The sequence below is a fragment of the Mixophyes fleayi genome, chromosome 4 (genome assembly GCF_038048845.1).
Source record: "Mixophyes fleayi isolate aMixFle1 chromosome 4, aMixFle1.hap1, whole genome shotgun sequence".
Taxonomy (NCBI): domain Eukaryota; kingdom Metazoa; phylum Chordata; class Amphibia; order Anura; family Limnodynastidae; genus Mixophyes; species Mixophyes fleayi.
Genome location: NC_134405.1, coordinates 287,936,688 through 287,955,818, shown reverse-complemented (window position 1 = coordinate 287,955,818; position 19,131 = coordinate 287,936,688). Strand labels below are relative to the sequence as shown.

The following is a 19,131-nucleotide window of genomic DNA, read 5'->3' as shown; positions in this document are numbered from 1 at the left end:
GCACTAGCCCATAAGTAGCGACCCATCCTTAAAGGGTCGTTTTCTGTACAATATATATTTATCAATATAAAGAGGCTATTTTAGTGTTGCTTAATCCAGCGATACTTTATTACTATACTATTATATATATTTTTACATACCTGGCTAATTATAATGGGATTTATCAAAATGTAAAAAGCCTGTTTGCTTTAAAAACCTGGGGGTAAATGTATCAAGCTGAGAGTTTTCCGGCGGGTTTGAAAAACCAATCAGATTCTAGTTGTCATTTATTTAGTACATTCTACAAAATAACAGATAGAATCCGATTGGTTGCTATAGGCAACATCTACACTTTTCAAACCTGCCGGAAAGCTCTCAGCTTGATACATTTAGCCCCTGATGTTTTTGTCAGCAAAATGGCTTGTTTTTGCATTTCCTTATATACTAATAGTGTTATTAATTGTTTTAGGGAAGCCAAATAATATTAGAGATGGTACTGGGAGGAGCAGAACACTAGGTGTCAATCTGACACCCTGGCCCAGAGCTGGATTAAGGCTCTGGGGGGCCCGGGGCTCTTTAGACATGGGTGCCCATATGATGTAACATGGTTATCATTTTAGACAAATACACAGGCAATACTGTGTGCACTACTGTTAGGTACACACAGTTTTGCCTTCACGAGCAGTACAGCGTGAAGCAGGACATACCTCCCAACTGTCCTAAGCGAAACAGTCACCCAAATTCAGGACTGTCCCACCAGATTCAGGACAGTTGGCAGACTGTCCTGCTCTCTCCTACCTGTTCTTGTCACTTTCACCACTTGTGGCTGCTGGTTTCTTTAGCTCATTTGCTGGATGTCTGGATCCTGGAATGTTGTATTCCCTATTTGGAAAAGAATGGATACATAGAATTTAAAAAACTCCAACCAGCCCCAGTATTAAATCAATAGGACCCACATTTTATAATTAGATCTCCCTCCAGCCCTAACATTAAAACAATAATATTCACATTTGCTAAATAGATCTATTTCTCGCCAACCAAACCCAACATTAAATTAATAGTATTCCCATTTAATATATAAACCTATTTTCCTCCCCCAAAACAGCCCGAGCAATAAATTAAATTGCACTCTCACACACTACATTAACACACTGGCCCCCACTTTCACACACACACACACACTACATTGACACACTGACCCCCACTTTCACACACACACTACATTGACACACTGGCCTCCACTCACACTATATTAATACACTGGCCTCCACTCACACTATATCATAATCACTAACTCTCCCGGTATGTCCGGGAGACTACCGAAATCAAAGTCGGTCACCCAGGCAAGTTTCCCGCATCCAACAAGTACCTGGCCAAAATAATGCGATCTGCGCTGAATCGTGTCATTTTGGCCCCACCCCCTGCACCAAAACATAATTTTTGAAGCGGGGGACGGGGCCAAAATTACCCAATTGACTGTGCCCCTGCCCCCTCCCGCCCTCTAGTCACACCTCCTGTCCGGGATCTCACTGACTTCAGTGCCTAAAAGTAGTCAAGTATGCACTATATTAACACACTGGCCTTCACTCACACTATATTAACACACTGGCCTCCACTCACACTATATTAACACACTGGCCTCCACTCACACAATATTAACACACTGGCCTCCACTCACACACACTACATTAACACACTGGCCCTCACACTCACACACACATGCACTACATTAACACACTGGCCTCCATTAACACACTGGCCCCCACTCTCACACACACACACACTACATTAACACACTGGCCCCCACTCACACTATATTGACACACTGGCCCCCACTCACACTATATTGACACACTGGCCCCCACTCACACTATATTGACACACTGGCCCTCACACACACTATACACACAGTCGCACACAATTTGCACCCACACTTACCCTGTTCCCTCTGCATGCTGTCTGCAGCACTTCTCACATGGGACAGCACCTGTCATGTGGTGCACGTCCCATCTGACAGCTGCCGTTTCACTGATAGGCTACATGTAGGAAGGGGGGATGGATCAGGAGGATCCACGGCCAACATGAAAGGTGGCTGGTCCCAGAGGAGGATAGTCCACCGGCCCAAAATAGGATATTTCTCTCCAACCCCCCTACCCCCGGCCCAGCCCGCCCTTGCCAGTGCCATTGCTCAGTGCCATTGCTCACACAGAAACAGGGGTAGCAGTGTTCTTGTCACTCTCCAGTCTCCAGTGACAATGCTCAGTGCCATTGCTCACACACAAACAGGAGGGGTAACAGTGTTCTGGTCACTTGACAAAAATTGACTGGAAATGATTGGAAATTAATGTTATTGAGGTTAATAATAATGTAGGGATGAAGAAAAGAGCCAAATTATGTGATTTTAAAAAAAAAAATTGGGATTTTAAAAAAAATTGGGATCCGAAACCAAATCAAAAACACGCAAGGGTGGTTTTGCCAAAACCAAAACACGAAGTTAATCCAGATCCAAAACCAAAACCAAAACACGGGGGTAAGTGAACATCTCTACTTAAAACCAGCTCTGAAAGTATTACTATCATAAATTCACAATGTATTGTAAAGACAGACTGTGGTAAATTAAATATGATGCCCTTTGCAAGGTGAGGGCCTCTGCAGTGTTGCTGGTTGAGATTGTCTTTAACTGGCCTGGCTTGATATCTGTGGTGTAAAAGTCATTGTCAGGAAGAACATGACTGTTTTATCCGATGACAGCAGGCAATGACCACAAACTTCCAACAGACAATGTGTGATAGTCAACAAGATAGCCAAGGATTCATATTGATGTATTGGCCTGTGATTATCAGATAGTATTGTCTGTAAGCTTTAGCAATAGCACAGTAGATCCCTTCTTCAAATGTTAGCTTCTACATGCTATCCCCTAGGGCACATATCTAAATGTCTAAGAATAAAGGAAACATAAGCAATTGATCTTCTTGTACTAATCTGTTTTGTTCTGCTGATCTCAGCTTCTAGAAAAGAGCCCTTTGAGTAAAAGCGGTTTCTTTCTTTTTATTTAATTCTATTTAGAAATGAAAGTCGAGAGAAAATCTATAAAAAGTGGTTGCTCTCAACACAGGTGTATTGTGTCAGCTGAATTGACACTAGCAAATCTGAGGTAAATGGAAAGCTCAACATAAAGTATACACCTGTGTTTTCTGTTTCATCCCTTCAGAAAGAGAGAGTCAAAATTAATCTTAATATAAATCTGACAAGATCAGATTTATTGTACGTTTTAGTCAGCGCTAGACTTCCTGTGCATTTTAATTTGGAGATAATGTGATTGTTGAAATCCTTTACGTTTATTTCAAACTGTATAGTACAACTGTCTCTTATTATGATTATTTATACTTTAGTACATTATCATATAAATGCATTGATTTTCTTTATCTGCTTCAGCTATACATTCTATGATAAAGCACGTTTATAAATCCAGTCATGTTGGGTAAATGGGTGGATCCTGCTCATTGAGAACACAGGGCCTGAGTCATTAAGAAGAGCAAAGCATAAAGAAGGAGTAACTCTGCACCTGGGCAAAACCATGTTGCATTGGAGGGTGAGGTAGATGTGGGGACAGATGTATATTTGGGGTAGGGCATGTCCTAGATCAACTTTACATTTCATTGTACAAATAAGCTATCAAGTATTTGTGTGCTACATAACAAAGCAGCCAGTATTTTCCTTATGTGCAAAATAATGAACTAATTTGCTCCCCTTGCATTGTAACATGGTTTATCCAGGAGAAGATTTACTCCATTCATTGCCTTGCTTTCCTTAATGACTCAGGCCCACAGTGTTTCAGTGCAAGTGCACTAATATGGTAAATATGGTAAATATACTATATTTCATTGCTGTTGGATAACTTCTTCTATAATCAGACTGTTTATGTTAGCAAATCGGTAATAAGTATTCAGTCTTGGAAGCTACTTCCTTGTAGGAGCTTCTATTTGTCCGATGGCAAAATTATGTTGACATTTGTCTATGATGAGTTATTATCTTGCAAGGTAAAACCATTTTAACACTGCTATACAATACTGCAATTTGTAGTTAATTGTGAAATACTGTACTTAGTGATATTTTGTTTTTTCCCCCAGATCAAGTAAGGAACAGCTACCAGTTATGCAGCAATGGAACACTGAGAGTGCTGTACGCCAATGGGATGGGGATCAGCTTTCACAGCGAACCCCATATTTTAGCTGGCACAGTAACCCCGACAATTGGACGGCGCAATATTTCTTTGCCCATGGAGAATGGCCTGAACTCCATCGAATGGCGGCTACGTAAAGAGCAGACAAAAGGCAAAGTGACTGTGTTTGGGAGGAAGCTCAGAGTAAGTGTTATCTGTGTTGACTCACCACTGTACAGTTAGCAGTGAAACACTATCTCTCCCCGAAGGAACATTATGTGTTGCTCTTTTTATTAAAAGAATTTGGACAAATATATGACAGATGCTTATTGACCAGATACAATTGAAATATGTTCTGTTGTGTGCACATAGCCTAGAGTATTTCATTTTTACATTTAGCATAAATCACAGAAATGAATTGAATAAATACAGATAGACAGGGAGGCAATATATTCCAATAATGAGAAAACCAATATAAATGACAATGACATGGGGATATTAATATAGGATCACACAGTGCTACCTTTGTAGGATGGAATGTAGCTTTCAAATCACTTTATGTTATTGAATTTTAGGATCTGCTTTATGGTCTCATAGCATATTAAAGGTAATACATAGCAGTAGAACTAGACAATTTAGTCAATGTCAGAACCTAGAGCTATAATTGCGTAGAAGACGCCTTCCAGGTCGATTTTCTATATAATATGATTTGTTGGCATTCTACAACTCTGTACTTTCTTTTTCTACAGCCCTACAGTAGCAGTAATACCCATGACCGAAACAAAGCAGTCTCCTTGCAGTATATTAGAGGGAACTCAAATGTAACTTTTATCTCTCTTCTCCCGGACAAGCTATGTGGAAGTGCAGTACTTTGTGTTGTAATCATGCCAGTGCATACAAAGACCAATTTATTATCCTTTATTTAAATGGTGCCTACTTATTATACAGAGCCTTAACAAAAACATTTAATAATTTGCATCAGTCTCTCCCCCATTTGTGTTTACAGTCCAAATTTTCTAGCTCACAAACACACACAGGTTCATTTTTTGTCAGATGCCAATTAACCTACTAGTATGTTTTTGGAAAGTGAGAGGAAACCCACATAAACACCGGGGACATACAATCTTCACACAGTGGCCTGATGCCACATTCCCAGCACTGTGAGAGAGAGCAGTACTAACCACCGTGCCACCATGCCGCCCACTGCGGAATATCTATATATGAATGCAATGTTCTGCTATAGAATATGATGAGGACTACAAAAGAGATTTCAAATAAAAAATCCTTGCAAAATAAAATGTTGCCATTTACTGAGAGAGAGAGAGAGAGAGAGAGAAGGAAAATTAATTTCCCCACCTCCTTGAGAAGTTGGCAGATTTTGAGCCTCTGAGAATCGTGTCTTTTTAGCCTGCTCCCCTTGGTAAAATGACGCATTTGCGCCATTACGTCACAGGGCCAAAATTACGCCGGGGCCAAAATTACGCAAGTCGCCGAGCCCCACCCCCTCATGCCCACATCCTACCCTGATCTCCCGGAGGCCACCCTGAAAAGGCTGGCAACTATGTATTAGCTGTATCATTGCAATTAGGCTGCAATTGCAGCTTAATAACTACGGTGCAGTTTATAAACAATCCTTTGTTTCCTTTTTTTTCTCATCATTGCTTGTAATAGGATGTTTAAGAAGTCTGCAAATATGAAGCTGCAGCAGCCATCCAATTAGCTGACAGCCTTGCACAATTTACATTAATTTTTCCCCAAGTTTATAGGCCTGTAAAATTGAGTGTAGGAGCTAAAGGGGTGCGTATGTCTCAGACAACGGGCATCCTGAGCATGGTACCCACACATTTTACTTGTTATCTGGCTCAGCCCTGTGAACGTATCAGGGCACTAATTAGCTACAGGCTTCCTAGCCACATCCAGAAGTCAGGTACGTTGCAGAGGGGAAAAATAGAATACATTAAGCACTTCCAACTCGGTGAAACAGACCTAAAATAAAACTCTTGTCTGGTACTGAAAATCCCATAGCATTTATTTTTAAATAAACAAGTTTATCCCTTGGTGTTTATTCTGTTTCATAAAAATTAGATTGGTCTAGTGAAAATATAGTCGGTTTTTAGAGAGATAAATCTAGTAATACTTCTATTTTAAGTTGTTCCCAAATAAACCTTAAAATTCATTCTGTACCGTATTTTTGTTGGTCATATTTTTATCTGAATTTAAATTATTCATTATAGTTTCCAAAAAACGTAATACAATGTATTATCTGCCTTTGGCATGAAGGAAAAAAAAGTGTACTGATTCCACATTCTGCGCTGCTCTTTGAAGGAGAAAAAGTGGGGAAGAGAAATAAAGGCTCGTTACAAAAGTAATCAAAATATACTATGCTTTTAAAATATTTAGCATGTGCCCTTTTAAAAATATTTTCTCGCATTAGCAGTTTAATAAACAGGACCAGATGCAACTTATTGTTGTCAGAGAATGAACGTACAAAAAAAGCATTTTTATTTTTATTATATTCAACACCTTAGTGCTCCTGGCAAGATACAAATAATCTGTCACTGCAGTGTGTAAAATGCTGATTTGCTCTTATAAGGGGGTGTTTGGTGTTTAAATTACATAATATTTATGTTATGTTAATACTGCCACATACAAAGGAACACTTAATTGTGTTTTGGTGGATGAAAAGTCATTGTTAAAATGAAGACTGAATCTAAAAATTAAAAGTTTTACTAGAAGCTATGATTTTCCAGAACCCAGTTAGCAAGTCAGACATCACCCATCAGTGCGGTTTTGTGTGACTAGGAGAGGTGGTCTAATATTTATGACAACTGTTTATGTTTTTTTAATCGGCTTTGCACATTTTTTTCCCTGAGGGACAATGACTAAAATGAGAAAAGTATGTTTGTGTTGCTGTTTTCTTTTACGCGCTATAAATTTGTTTTACACAGGTATTAGCAAAAGATGTTTTACAGACATTTAACTGCTGAATTTAAACTAATTATGGATATACACCAATGACTTTCAGAGGAAGTTCTCATCACCCACATTTCATAACTGTAATAACAAAATTAGAGGACATAAGTCATTATATCACAGTGTTTGCAGAACTTGTATGTACCATAGGAAAAGACATAATTAAAATCTACATCCCTCATATAATGAATCAGCAGCTTATACAGCGAATCAAATTATGATTGAATGTTGCTGATTTCAACACATCTTTTAAGGAGTGATAGAAAAGGAGAAGCATCAATTTGTCATCAGCATTAGAATTTGAAACTTGTCCTAAAAGGCATGACTGCATTCAGCCTATTGACTTATATTCAAATTAGTGACTTATATTCAAACTAGTGACATTTTCAAACTAGTAAATTATATGAGGCATAATGTAAGCTGTACATTAATGTAAAGACCCACATTAGTAGTAATCTCCATTAAATAAATCAATCTCGACCATCTTACCAAATTAATATAATACCTTATAAATTAATACAACTCCACAATATGAATAATCATTTTCTCACACCCAACAGGACCCCCTTCCCTTTTATTATGGTGGTTCAGCCTTAGGATTCTTTGTCTCAACGCCTCCCACCAATGTTTTGGGTTAACCATTCTCCACCTGTGATCTCGGTGCAGGCAGTATTCCAGCCATATCAGATAAGGGTGCAAGCAGCTTGGGAACTGATTAGTGCTGCTTTAATGCATGCAGTTATTGCATACAGCGCTGTTTTAATGCATGCAGTCATTGCATACAGAGCTGCTTTAAAGCATGCAGTCATTGCATACAGAGCTGCTTTAATGCATTCAGTCATTGCATACAAAGCTGCTTTATTGCATGCAAATATTGCATACAGAGCTGCTTTAATGCATGCAGTTATTGCATACAGAGCTGCTTTAATGCATGCAGTTATTGCATACAAAGCTGCTTTAATGCATGCAAATATTGCATACAGAGCTGCTTTAATGCATGCAGTTATTGCATACAGAGCTGCTTTAATGCATGCAGTTATTGCATACAGAGCTGCTTTAATGCATGCAGTTATTGCACACAGAGCTGCTTTAGTGCATGCAGTTATTGCATACAGAGCTGCTTTAGTGCATGCAGTTATTGCATACAGAGCTGCTTTAGTGCATGCAGTTATTGCATACAGAGCTGCTTTAGTGCATGCAGTCATTGCATGCAGAGCTGCCACTGCAGACTGCTCTCTATGTACAGATTTTGAAAAGATACAAAGCTATACAATTGTTGTTCGACTTCACAGAAGGTCACAATTATAATAGGAAAATCCATGCAGAGACACTTTAGGACATATAGGGGGAATCATTCAGTTAAGTCATTCATCCCATGTGGCTGCAATAGGAAATTAAGAAGGGAATTTGGCATCAGAGAATTTTGTACCTAGTGTAAGAGTCTACAATTTAGGTACATTCAGCGCCGTTGCTAGGGTCCTTGGCGCCCTAGGCACAGTGTGAACATCGGTGCCCCCCCCTTTGAAAATCGCCCCCCCCCTTAAAAATCGGCGCCCCCCCCTTTAAAAATCGGTGCCCCCTGTCAAAATTGGCGCTGCGCTTCCCTCCCCTCAGCTCCCCATGTCTTTCTTTAACTTACCTGCATAAAGCTGCTCCTCTCTGCTCTGTCTTCTCCCCTCCACTCACAGACACTGTCAGGCCGTGATGATGACATCATCACGGCCTGTCACTGTCAGTGAGCGGAGGGGCGAAGACAGAGCAGAGAGGAGCAGCTTCATGCAGGTAAGATTCATAGCCCCTTCCCTCCTCTCCTCCCCGTGGATTTCCATTTTAAATGACAATAGTCATTTTTTTTTAATTTCGAGGCGACCTGGGTACATTTGCTATTTGAACTATAGGAACATCAATTCTGTACATTTTCTCCTGGACAAAGGAGTTGTGTCATGGGAAAACCTAGATACATGGGTGTTCTACTTCCTGTCAATACTGTCATGGTACAGGTCAAATTACATATCTTATACTTTATAGTCGGAGCTATAGCTTATATAGATTATGATTATCCCATTGCTGGTGGAGAATACTAAAATCTAAGCAACCCTTTTATATATATTTATTAAATGTGGAGCTTTAGAACTTATCTATATTCTATTCTGCATAGAAAATGACATGCCTCAAAACTAATTAGACAGCAAAAGGACCATTAGTAACAAGAGTTTGTAATGCTAGGTACCATCTGGCATTGCACTTGTGGTTTTTAATGCAAATGCATTTGACATGCATTTTTACTAGCATATGGTCAGTAAACACATATGGGTCTGGCAAGATGCTTGCAGAAAAACACAATGCATTGGTTATAGTGACATCAGAAAGAAATGGGTTTGTTTGTAACCAATATTGCATGCACGGTACTAGCGATAGCAGCAGTAGTAAAAACGCATGGAATTACCATCAGTGCATATTAGGCAAAACGGTTGTCCACTTCTTCCACATCCCTTTCTTCTTCATTTGCGCTCCCCGTTAGTACTTCAGCTCCGGATCCCTACTTTCTTCCATGACTCTTAATGTTACCTCTCTGCACCAGCTATTTTCACAAAGATTAGTAAAGTCTTCTTGCAGCAGCCAAATTGGGCCAGTAACTTAAACCTTTCCAGACTAAAGATGTTTAATCTGCCACCTTAATGGTCAGGAGCAGCAGCCAATCCAATCAAATGCTGCATTAGTTTCAAACCTCTTATCCATATCTCAGAATCATATGTATTGCTCTTATACTTCAACTATAGAAGCAATGGAGCTTCTCTGCCCGTGACCACGGGTGCAGATGGGTAAGGCAGAGGGTGAGTGCCCCCTCCCCCTGACACAATAATGGAGAAGGTCCAATTGAAATAAAATGGGCTCATTCAGTCTAAAGCAAATTATTGAAACTGCCAAAGAGCCTGTTTTCTTAAATATCTAAAATATCCAGAGCTGCACCAACCTTAGAGAACCATTATTATGCTGTTCATTTCTTAAGCAGTGTTTGGACATTTGAATACATTCTTTTATATTCCTAGCCTACTGAACTGTGCTTCCACTGTCTTCAGTATTTAATTGGCTGGTTGCTCCACAAAACACTCGTGTTTTTCTTCTTCTTTATTTTCTAAGGTTAGAATAAGTAGGAAGAAGATTCAGTAGGGAGAATAATAATATACTACAGAGAAAGAACCGTAAAAATATATTATTACAGTGGTTTAAAAAGAATAGGTCTTATTAGTGTTGCTCATTAATAATATATATATGGTTTCTTCCTTTACATCTAGTTCATTTATCAATATTATTTATGATGTAAGACAACCTAGCATGTGTTCATTGACTTATAGTTATTTCTGTGTTGTTGAGTATTAGCCTTTTAAATGGTGTTGTTGTTGTTGGATACTCATTAAGCTTAGATGAAAATATCCCTATAATCTGCCATAGGATTATTTAGCCATTTAACCTTGCATGTACATGAGAGCGTCATATGGAATCAATTCCTGGCTTTCATTAGACGCCATCCATTGGCAGCCAGTTCTTACCACCTGACTTTGAGAAGGGATAGAATTGATATTGTTTTACATGCAGGCAGTGTTTCTTGAAAGATAAGAAATAGACCACATCTGGCAATCCAATCATTAACAATGGGATTTTAGCAAAGCATAATTGATTTTGGACTTAGCAGTTGATTATTTGCAATAATTAATCTCCTGAGAAGCAAGCTCAGCATTTTCAGAGTTTTTCTTAGTTTTGTTATTTTATTTTAGGGTTTTTTTTTAGGAAGAAGCCAACCTACAGCAATATCTTGACACTGATTATTAAAAAGTTAATAGAGGTACTTGTGGTAATTAACCAAAGTTAAATGCACAAGTCCTCCAAGTGAAACCTTGCTACAGGTTAAATTTCCTGGCATCATGTTTATGCAAATGAAAACATTGCTTTATCTATCAACACCTCAAAATTTAATTGTCTGGTGTTAGTTCCTGTTAAAGTAATCACATCTCTGTTTAGCTCTTTTAAATGAAAATCACTATGAGATTATATAAGGATGAGTGGACTGAAAATGTAATTTGAAATGAAGTAGAAAGTCTAGAGTTCATTTACATAGAGTCAGCTTGCATATTATTTTTCAGGATCCTGAATTATTTCTGTATATTTATGCTCCATACGATGATATAGTTAATTTGTTCTACGACATCTCCATTGTTTATGCTTGTGCTACTCAGACTATTTTTGAAAGAGTGGTTTGGAAATGTTTTGCTGGGGAGTGTAACGACTTAAAGCAAAAGCTTACTTCAAAGTGCATTGGGCTGCTGTGGATTCAAATTACAATGACACTTTTCCCCCTGTTCTCGTTTTGCTTTTATGAATCCTGAAGATGAATTAGCTCTTGATATATTTCTCCTAGTTTGACTTCTATGGTTTCCATGACAACCTCACTGGACATTTTAGGCCATCCACTGAATTCTGTTTTTTTTCCGGAGTAAACAGTGATTTAAAGATAAAGGAAAGCTAAAAAAAAACTACCAGAGTGCCATTTTTCTACACCGTAAAAGCAAATATAAATTTTCTGTCTTGCAAAGTATCACAGGAAGATGTGAGACATGTGGTAACCCAGAAGAGTCTAATAAATTTCCTATGTAATTGGCTGTTTTACTGCCAATTAATGACACTTTCTTAGAGCTAAGAGGCAATGCTTAAAATGCAGAAATATGTGGGTTTTTTTTGTAGAAGAAATACAAAGGCATAAATTGTAATATCACAGTCATAGCAGTTGGCTATACTCACAAAGCTGCTTACCTTTATAAAGATAGAACTTAAAATCAGTTTTTCATGGGGCATCAGGTTGACCTGTTCCATCCATCATCAATGTCAGTAAATTTAAGTTTCTTTTTACGTGTTAGGAAAGGTATGGTGAATGCCATACTGCCTTGTACCAGAGTCCTCCTTTTCTTTTATGTTACTGTAGATTGTAAACCATACTTACCTACTTTCCCCTTGCTTTTTCCAGGAGAGGGGCATGTCTGGAGGGCGGGATGGAAATGTAATTTTGTCGCAGAGCCAAAATGGCGCGATTCACCGTGAAGGGCGTCATTGTGGGATGCCAGGTGCGGGATGCAGGAGATTTGCCAGCTCTCCCGGGAGTCCGTGAGACTGACCCGAATTTCGGGGGTCTCCCGGACATTCCGGGAGAGTTGGCAAGTATGTTGTAAACTGCACATTGACTGTAACAAAATTGGTACAAGTATTCATTTAGATGCCCATTGACTGTCCTCTTTGTGGAGAATTTCACATTAAACAACAGTCACCCAATCAGGAGTGAGCAGCATTGTATATTTCAGGACATTTAGGTTTACACTTGCAGAGGTGATGTATAGAATATTAAAGCTATTACAAAGCAAATTTTTCAGTATAACCTATTTCACCACATAATAGTTTTTATACTTATTTCCCAATTGAATCAAAAGAGGTTAAAAAAACGGGAGTAGAACGTGAAGTCCCAGGTGAGAGTGGTTATATTTGGAGGAATGCATAAGCCCTCCTCCCACAGCTCATAACTAAAGAACAGTGCAGCATCATCACACATCACACATCCCAAATAGCAGCTTAATCCATAACTAGATGGTCATAGAGTTTTTCTTAGCACAATTCAGCCTTAGTCCAATGCTGACCTCACTGTGAAGTTACTTCTGCTCAGAAGGTCGAAGGCTACATGTGATCCTCATTTGTTGCTTAGCTTTGTTTTAGTTTGTTAATTTAACATAACCTAAAATTAATTCTGCTGTAACAGAACCAAGTTTATCTATTGCGTTGTTAGGCTTGCTACTACCTTTAGTAGCAAGCACGTGGTACAAATAAAAGGAACTTTGTAATGTAATCATGCACGGATAATGTGCATTGTGCATATGCATGCACAACATCTGGGTTTAAAGGATGCCAACATGGAAGACCAGACAGAGTAAGACCTTGGCATCGTTGGGTTGGGTACGCTTTTACGACAATATAAACAAGGACATTATAAATGCCTCCAAAAAAATCACGATTATAATAAATCTGACGTCTCTACAACACCGACTTACTATAAGATACCCAGACACTATGACCGGCAAGCTGCATAGAAATTACTGTACAAAATGCCGCCTGTGTAATTGACGTAACTTAAGAGGCCAACAGTGAGATTTTTTAATTTAAAGCAGCAATGTTATTACCCATGTCCTATATTATGTAAAATACCTAACTCTAATCCTAGAGTTTGCGACGGGTCCATGGATTGCCACTTAGAAATGTCAGTGTCTTGCTCTTAAGCGATGTAAATTATAGAGATGGCATTTTTGTACAGTCATAATTTCTATGAAGCTTGCCAGTCACAGTATCTGGGTGTCTTATGGTAAGTGGGTGTTGTACTTATGTTGATAGTTGGAAAAATGACTACCAACGGGAATGGTTAATATTAGTGTTCTTTGTTCCCTGGAAGCACCTCTGACCATTTCAGTGGGAAAACAGAGCAGAGGAGCGGCCAGACATTTGCCAGGTGCAGGACAGAGCCTAAGTCCAACTCAGAACAGCCAAAGAACATCTGCCCTGGATAAACCCGTAAGTTAGGGATGCTTGGTTTCTGGACTTCATAGTGACATTAATGAAGAACCCAGACTATTTGATTTGGATAACATGGAGATTTTGCTAAGGCACGTATATAAATCCATGGGGATGGATGAAGTGTCAACTGCATTGAAGTTCAGTCCCACTTTGACAATCCTAGTAGGACAAATTGACTTTTTCCTATACTAGCCAGGGAGACAATACACCAGACAAAGTGGTACCACTGCAGCCAAACAACCCTTTTGGGCATTCAGGCTTAAAAAAAAAGGAAATGAGGTCACAACACTTTGCAATAACTATTGCCTGGCTCAGTCCCCACTAAGATCTGTGGGCGGCAAGAAAACAGAAAACAGACGGCAGAAGGGTGGATACATTCTTTTCAAGATCAATGGGTTGTGGAAATTTCCAGGAAAGGATGCAAAATATAATTTCATCACGTTCCTAGGAAATCTTATTTGTTTGATAACCAGTTAAATTCTAGCAGAGTTGGAAGCTATACACATCAGCCTGCAAATATTACAGGAAGCTCAAGTGATCACTCTTTTTCCTCCAGCCTAGAGGACACAGGCTTTTATTCCAAAAAAATTATGGTCAAAAAATCTTCAGGGGCATTCTGTACTCTTCTAGCTTTAAGGGTACGCAATCACTTTGTGTATGCAAGACATTTCTGTGTGGACATTGTAAATTCAATTCAAACTGCTATCAGCAAAGGATATTTTCTTGCATCCTTTAATCTTCAGAATACCTACTTCCTTATCCTTGTTGTAGTTATTCAATAAAGATTTCTCAGGCTCTGTGTCCTGGAATATTTCCAGTTCACAGACTTCCTTTGGTCTGGCATCATTCCTGAGGTCTCCCACCAAGGTAATAATTATGCTGGTGGCAGAATTATGGAAGCAGAGGATTGCTCTGTCCCTATCTGGACAACATCATTAAAGCACATTATCCGTTCCAGGATAGTTGAAGTAATGGTCTTCCTGCAGGAACATGACTGGATCACAAATAAGGCAAAGAGTCATCTAGTGACATCGCCATGAAGTTTCTGGGGGTCCAAATAGACACTATACAAAACAAAGTATCTCTACCAAAACAGCGATGCAACAAGATCCAGTCCTTGGTTTGTCAATTACAAGTTAACATCAGATTACAATACGATGGAGCCTTTACTTTCTAGCACTGATTTCCTCCACTATTACAAAAATAATTCCCTTGCCAAGATGGCACATTCAAAATCTACAGTTAGACATACTCATTGGGATCACAAATAAATTTATCTGGATCACTTCATCCAGAGAGTCTCTAAATTAGTGGCAGAGTCCAAACTTAAGAGAACTAGGAGTGTTTCTTTAAGAACCAGATTGGACAATACTCACAACAGACTTCAGTACCACAAGCTGGGGGCCTCATCTCTTGTGAAATGTAGCACAGGGTGCATGGTCACGTAACAAAAACAAATAATACACAAATGTTCTGGTAATATGGGCAGTCTGGATGCAGTTCAGTGCTTTCATCCTTTCTAAAGGGAAAGTATCTCAAGGGGTTCTCAGACAGCAAAAGTGAAGATGCCTTTATAAATTGCAAAGGAGGCAACAGGAGCAAGACCATAATGTCAGAAGTAGCATAGTCATGTCATGAACACAGAAAATCCTGAAGTCACTCTCAGCAATTCATGTGGCAGACAGTCAGGTAGTCATGAGTGGACTTTGTATCAGGAAATGTTCCAGCTGCTAGCAAGAAAGTTCAGCCTCCTTCAAGTAGATATAATCTAATCAGAACAATAAAATGCCCAGAATTTTCTCTTGCCACAAACATCCAACAATTTGCTTTGAAAAACCACATGTACCTTTCGGCTGCGGGCTGTCTTTCCTCTATTTCCTCTCATTGCTTGTGTCCAGAAAAAGATCAAAAGAGAAAAATCAAATGTCATAGCAATCTTTACATTCTCGCCACAATGCTATGGTTTGCACTAGCTTGGGAGAGGCTTCAGAGCAACCATAGCCTTTACATATTCAGCCAGATCGCCTACACTAAGGCCCAATTCTTCATCCAAATCTAGAAGGGCTATTTTTGTTGGCATGGAGAGTGAGCGGTCAATAGTGAGAAATAAAGGTGTTTCAGAGAAGGCGATTGACACATTTCTACAGGCAAGAAAAAATGATTCAGTGGTGTATTATAAAATTTGGAAAAGTTCATCATGTTGTGTGAGCCTAAGGTGGCTCCAGCTCTAGCTACTATTTAATATTTTCTTGATTTTCCTCTGGAATGCCTTTGCAAAGGTTTCACCCTCTCTACTCTCAACGTACAGGTATCTGCACTCAGTGTCTTGCTATATAGTAAGTTAACCCAAGAAGACCTCATTATCCATATTTCTGCCCGGCTGCTCTGATTGTGTTTAAAACACAATCAGAGCAGCCGGGCAGCACACTGTCCCTGCCTGTCACTGCTGGACGGACCTGCACATACTGTGCAGCCATCGGTAGCCTAAACTGTTAGAAAGGGGTGGGGCCTAAATCGCCCCCCCTAAATCGCCCCGGGTACAGTAGTTTTCTAGATCCGCCCCTGGTCCATTGTGGCACCAAGGATCTCAATTTTGTTCTGTTGTCTGATTCATTTGAGCCTTTGCAAGAGGTTTCCTTAAGTTGGCTGGTATTGAAGATGGCAATTACTTCTACCACTAGAATTAGAGAACTACATGCATTGTGGTGAAAACCCCTTCCTGAATGTCTATACATATAAGGTGGTACTAAGGACTAATCCAGCTTTCTTACCTAGAGTGGTGTCCACTTGTCACATTAATGAAGAAATCATATTGCCTTTTGTTAACAACCAGCTGATGATAAAGAAATACAGCTACACACATTGGAGTTATTCAGAGCAACCTCTATGTACTTCTCCAGAACAGAGGGATTGTGGAAGAATTTATGATCCTGACAGGACCCTAGAAGGTGTATACTCCATCCTAGCAGACCATCTAGTAGTGGATGAGAGAAGTCACTACACTGGGATATAAGAGAAAAGGATATAATGAGGTAAAAATCCAGAGAGCTCCCTCAACAAGATCAATGTTAACACGTAGGGCTCAGGCCTCAACACTGGATCTCTGCAAGCGGATAGATGATCACATATTCACAACTTAACCTGACATTATCTACTGGACGTAAGGTCAGGAGCTGATGCAGTTTGTGAGACATGTTATTCACACTGCTACTACATGGAATTGATTATTCAGCATACAAGGCTGATTTGGTGTTTGTTGCCCTCCCTACTATTATTGTTTGGGTAGCTTCCCTTGTAACGCCTGTCATGGAGGCTTGAAGAGGAAAGAAATTATATTTACATTAATTCTATGTCCTTAAAATACTCCACGGCAGCCCTACTGCTTCACTCACTTCAAACTGATGAAAGTGAATGAGGCGCACAGGTATAGTGATGGTGAGCTCAGGGACTCAGTGAGAGGAGGGCTTGTATTGTTTCCAACCAATTGTCCACAGTCCTGATTGAGTCTTCATTGTTTTTATCCCATTCTCACCTCACCAACAAATGACAAATTGCATTAACTTCCTTAGTACTTTTCTGTCTTCATAATAATTAGTTAGTTGTAGGCTTTTAACACTTACGCCTATATTATTCCAATATAATTTTTTTTAAAAAAAAAAGTCAAAAAAAGATGGTTTTGTAGTTTGTTACCTTTCTTTGTGATAATACACAATTACAAAATTCCTTGGTTTTGTTGTAAGTAACCATATTAGTAGTGGGGGGCAGGGACATTTTTGTTAGGCCCTCGAAATCCTAGAGTCACCCCTGTAGATAGGTGTTCATTTTAATGAAACAATTTATTTGGAATTAACAAATAATGTTATGTGCAGGAAAATGGAAGCAGAGAATTTTGTTTAGCCATTATGTGGCTATTAATGTTCTAAGTGAAAGTAGGAGTTAGTCTTTTTTATTGTTTTGGTTTCCCATATAATTAATATGACATGGTAATTATGCTCTGCAGCATTACTTCCTTTACATATCAAAATGAAACTGCTCAATTAAGTAAGCACAACCTCTCATGAGCTCTTTTTTCTTTAATAATGTGTATGCATTCTTTTGTGAAACTGTAATAGGAAGCTATATTTAAATGTGTTATGGAAGGACAAGTCTAACTCTAAAATTGAAGCTACATTTTCTATGGGAAAGTAGTATTTAGCAGTAATATGAACACAAAATGTATGAGATTGAAAAGAAGAGCAGATTATCTTTTGATATTTTGATTGGAGAATATCGCTAAATACTCTGTGTGGCCGCACAGACATGAAGTATTACATTTTTATATCAAAACGTTAAGTACTTCTTTTAACAATTCTGTTGTACCCTACCAATAGTGTCAATTTTTTATGTACATTGTTTTTTTATACTATATGTTTTGATACATGGTTTAGTTGCCAGTCAGTATAATTTACTATGTCAATGATGTGAACGCTGTACATGATAACTAAATCTTGTCAGCAAATTTTGATTGGTTCAAGATCATTTTGATTGGTCCAATGACATTCTACCCTTCTTTCCTCAATCTACTAATATCATTATAAAGCTCACTCAGTATTATGAAAGCAAAGAATGGACTAAAGGAATCCTGGACCTATACTTTTTATTCCTTAGAAAACACTGTGTACAATATATTCCAAAAACTTTATAAACTAACTTTATTCTTTCACCCTACACAAATTTACAAGAATCACCAATTAATAATGTTCTTTATAAAAACATTTACCCTTTTTCCTTTCTGTAGGTCCATGGCAGGAACTTATTGTCCATAGATTTTGATAGGAATTCTCACACTGAAAAAATATACGATGATCATCGGAAATTTACCTTGAGGATTGTCTATGATCAACAAGGGCGACCCCTACTCTGGCTCCCAAGCAGTGGACTTGCTCCTGTCAATGTGTCTTATTTCTTCAATGGCCGTTTGTCTGGATTTCAGCGCGGGGCCATGAGTGAACGATCAGAGATGGATAAACAGGGGAGAATAATTTCTCGCTCGTTTGCAGATGGAAAGACATGGAGTTATACATATCTTGAAAAGGTAAATAGAGTTCGAGGAACAGCTATTATTATTAGCAGTTATTTATATAGCACAGCATAACAAACGCAGAGTTTTAAAGAAAATATTTAATTATTCATATCACACCCTGCCGCAGTGAAGCTTACAATCTATATTCTCTATCTCACAGGGACTCTCACAAACTAAGGTTAATTTTGTAAGAAGCCTATTAACCAATAAGTATGTGTTTGGAGTGTGGGAGGAAACCGGAGCACCCAATGAAAACCCACGCAAACATTATTCACATACTTTGGGAATAAGAAAAGATTAATGTACATAGGAAAGGTCATGGCCATTACAAACATGGAAATAAAGCAAT

General features: G+C 38.8%; 1 protein-coding gene across 1 annotated transcript in view; it reads left to right on the top strand.

Moving 5' to 3' along the window:
• The window catches only part of TENM2 (teneurin transmembrane protein 2), a 785,744-nt gene that overhangs the window by 754,258 nt on the left and 12,355 nt on the right, over positions 1-19,131 (top strand). The window contains exons 25-26 of the mRNA XM_075209829.1: positions 4,110-4,345; positions 18,498-18,794. Coding sequence (XP_075065930.1) covers positions 4,110-4,345; positions 18,498-18,794 — 533 coding nt within the window. The remainder of the gene's footprint in view (positions 1-4,109; positions 4,346-18,497; positions 18,795-19,131) is intronic.